The sequence below is a fragment of the Phaethon lepturus genome, unplaced genomic scaffold (assembly GCF_000687285.1).
Source record: "Phaethon lepturus isolate BGI_N335 unplaced genomic scaffold, ASM68728v1 scaffold51612, whole genome shotgun sequence".
NCBI lineage: Eukaryota > Metazoa > Chordata > Aves > Phaethontiformes > Phaethontidae > Phaethon > Phaethon lepturus.
The window spans coordinates 10,158-10,736 of record NW_010526569.1 but is presented as its reverse complement, the minus strand read 5'-3'; the positions used below and the strand labels follow the sequence as shown (position 1 = coordinate 10,736).

Genomic DNA, 579 nt, shown 5'->3' with positions numbered 1-579 from the left:
GAGACACGATCACCACGGACACGGGCTACATGAGGTGCGGGCAGCGGCGGAGGGGAAGCGGGGAGCGCGGGCCGTCCGTCCTCGGGCTTTCCTCAGGTAGCTGCTCTCTCCTCAGGGGCCACGGCACCTACGTGGACGAGGAGAAGCTCATCGCCTCGGTGGCCGGCGCCGTGGAGAGGGTGAACAAGCTGGTATGTGTCAAAGCGCTGAAGACCAGGTGAGCATGGCCGCCTCCTCCGTGCAGAGAGTGTGATGCCCGCCATCTGCGCTGCGTGAGGGCAGGGGCCCGGCCGCTGCCTGGGCTGCTTCCTGGGGCAGGTGAGGTGTTTGACGGGCTGCTCTCTCTCTGTCCCCCTTCCAGGTACAACGGCGAGGTCGGTGATATCGTGGTCGGGAGAATCACGGAGGTAAAGCTCGAGTTTCCTGGTGCGCTGTGGAGGAGGCGGGTGGCGTTGGCGTGTCTCGGTCTGATCCGGAGCGCTTCTGACGTTCCTAAAACCACGTTCGTGTCTGTGCCCGGGGCACTGTGAGCGCGTGGGTTTTAAGCAGGATGAGGCTGGAAGCAGGCAGGAGAGCGGG

At 64.9% G+C, this 579-nt stretch overlaps 1 protein-coding gene across 1 annotated transcript in view; it reads left to right on the top strand.

Moving 5' to 3' along the window:
• Positions 1-5: 5 nt before the first annotated feature.
• Positions 6-579, top strand: part of EXOSC2 (exosome component 2) — a gene marked incomplete at its 5' end in the record, with an annotated part of 4,525 nt that continues 3,951 nt past the window's right edge. Inside the window, 3 exons of the mRNA XM_010283089.1 lie at positions 6-34; positions 116-217; positions 362-407. Coding sequence (XP_010281391.1) covers positions 6-34; positions 116-217; positions 362-407 — 177 coding nt within the window. The remainder of the gene's footprint in view (positions 35-115; positions 218-361; positions 408-579) is intronic.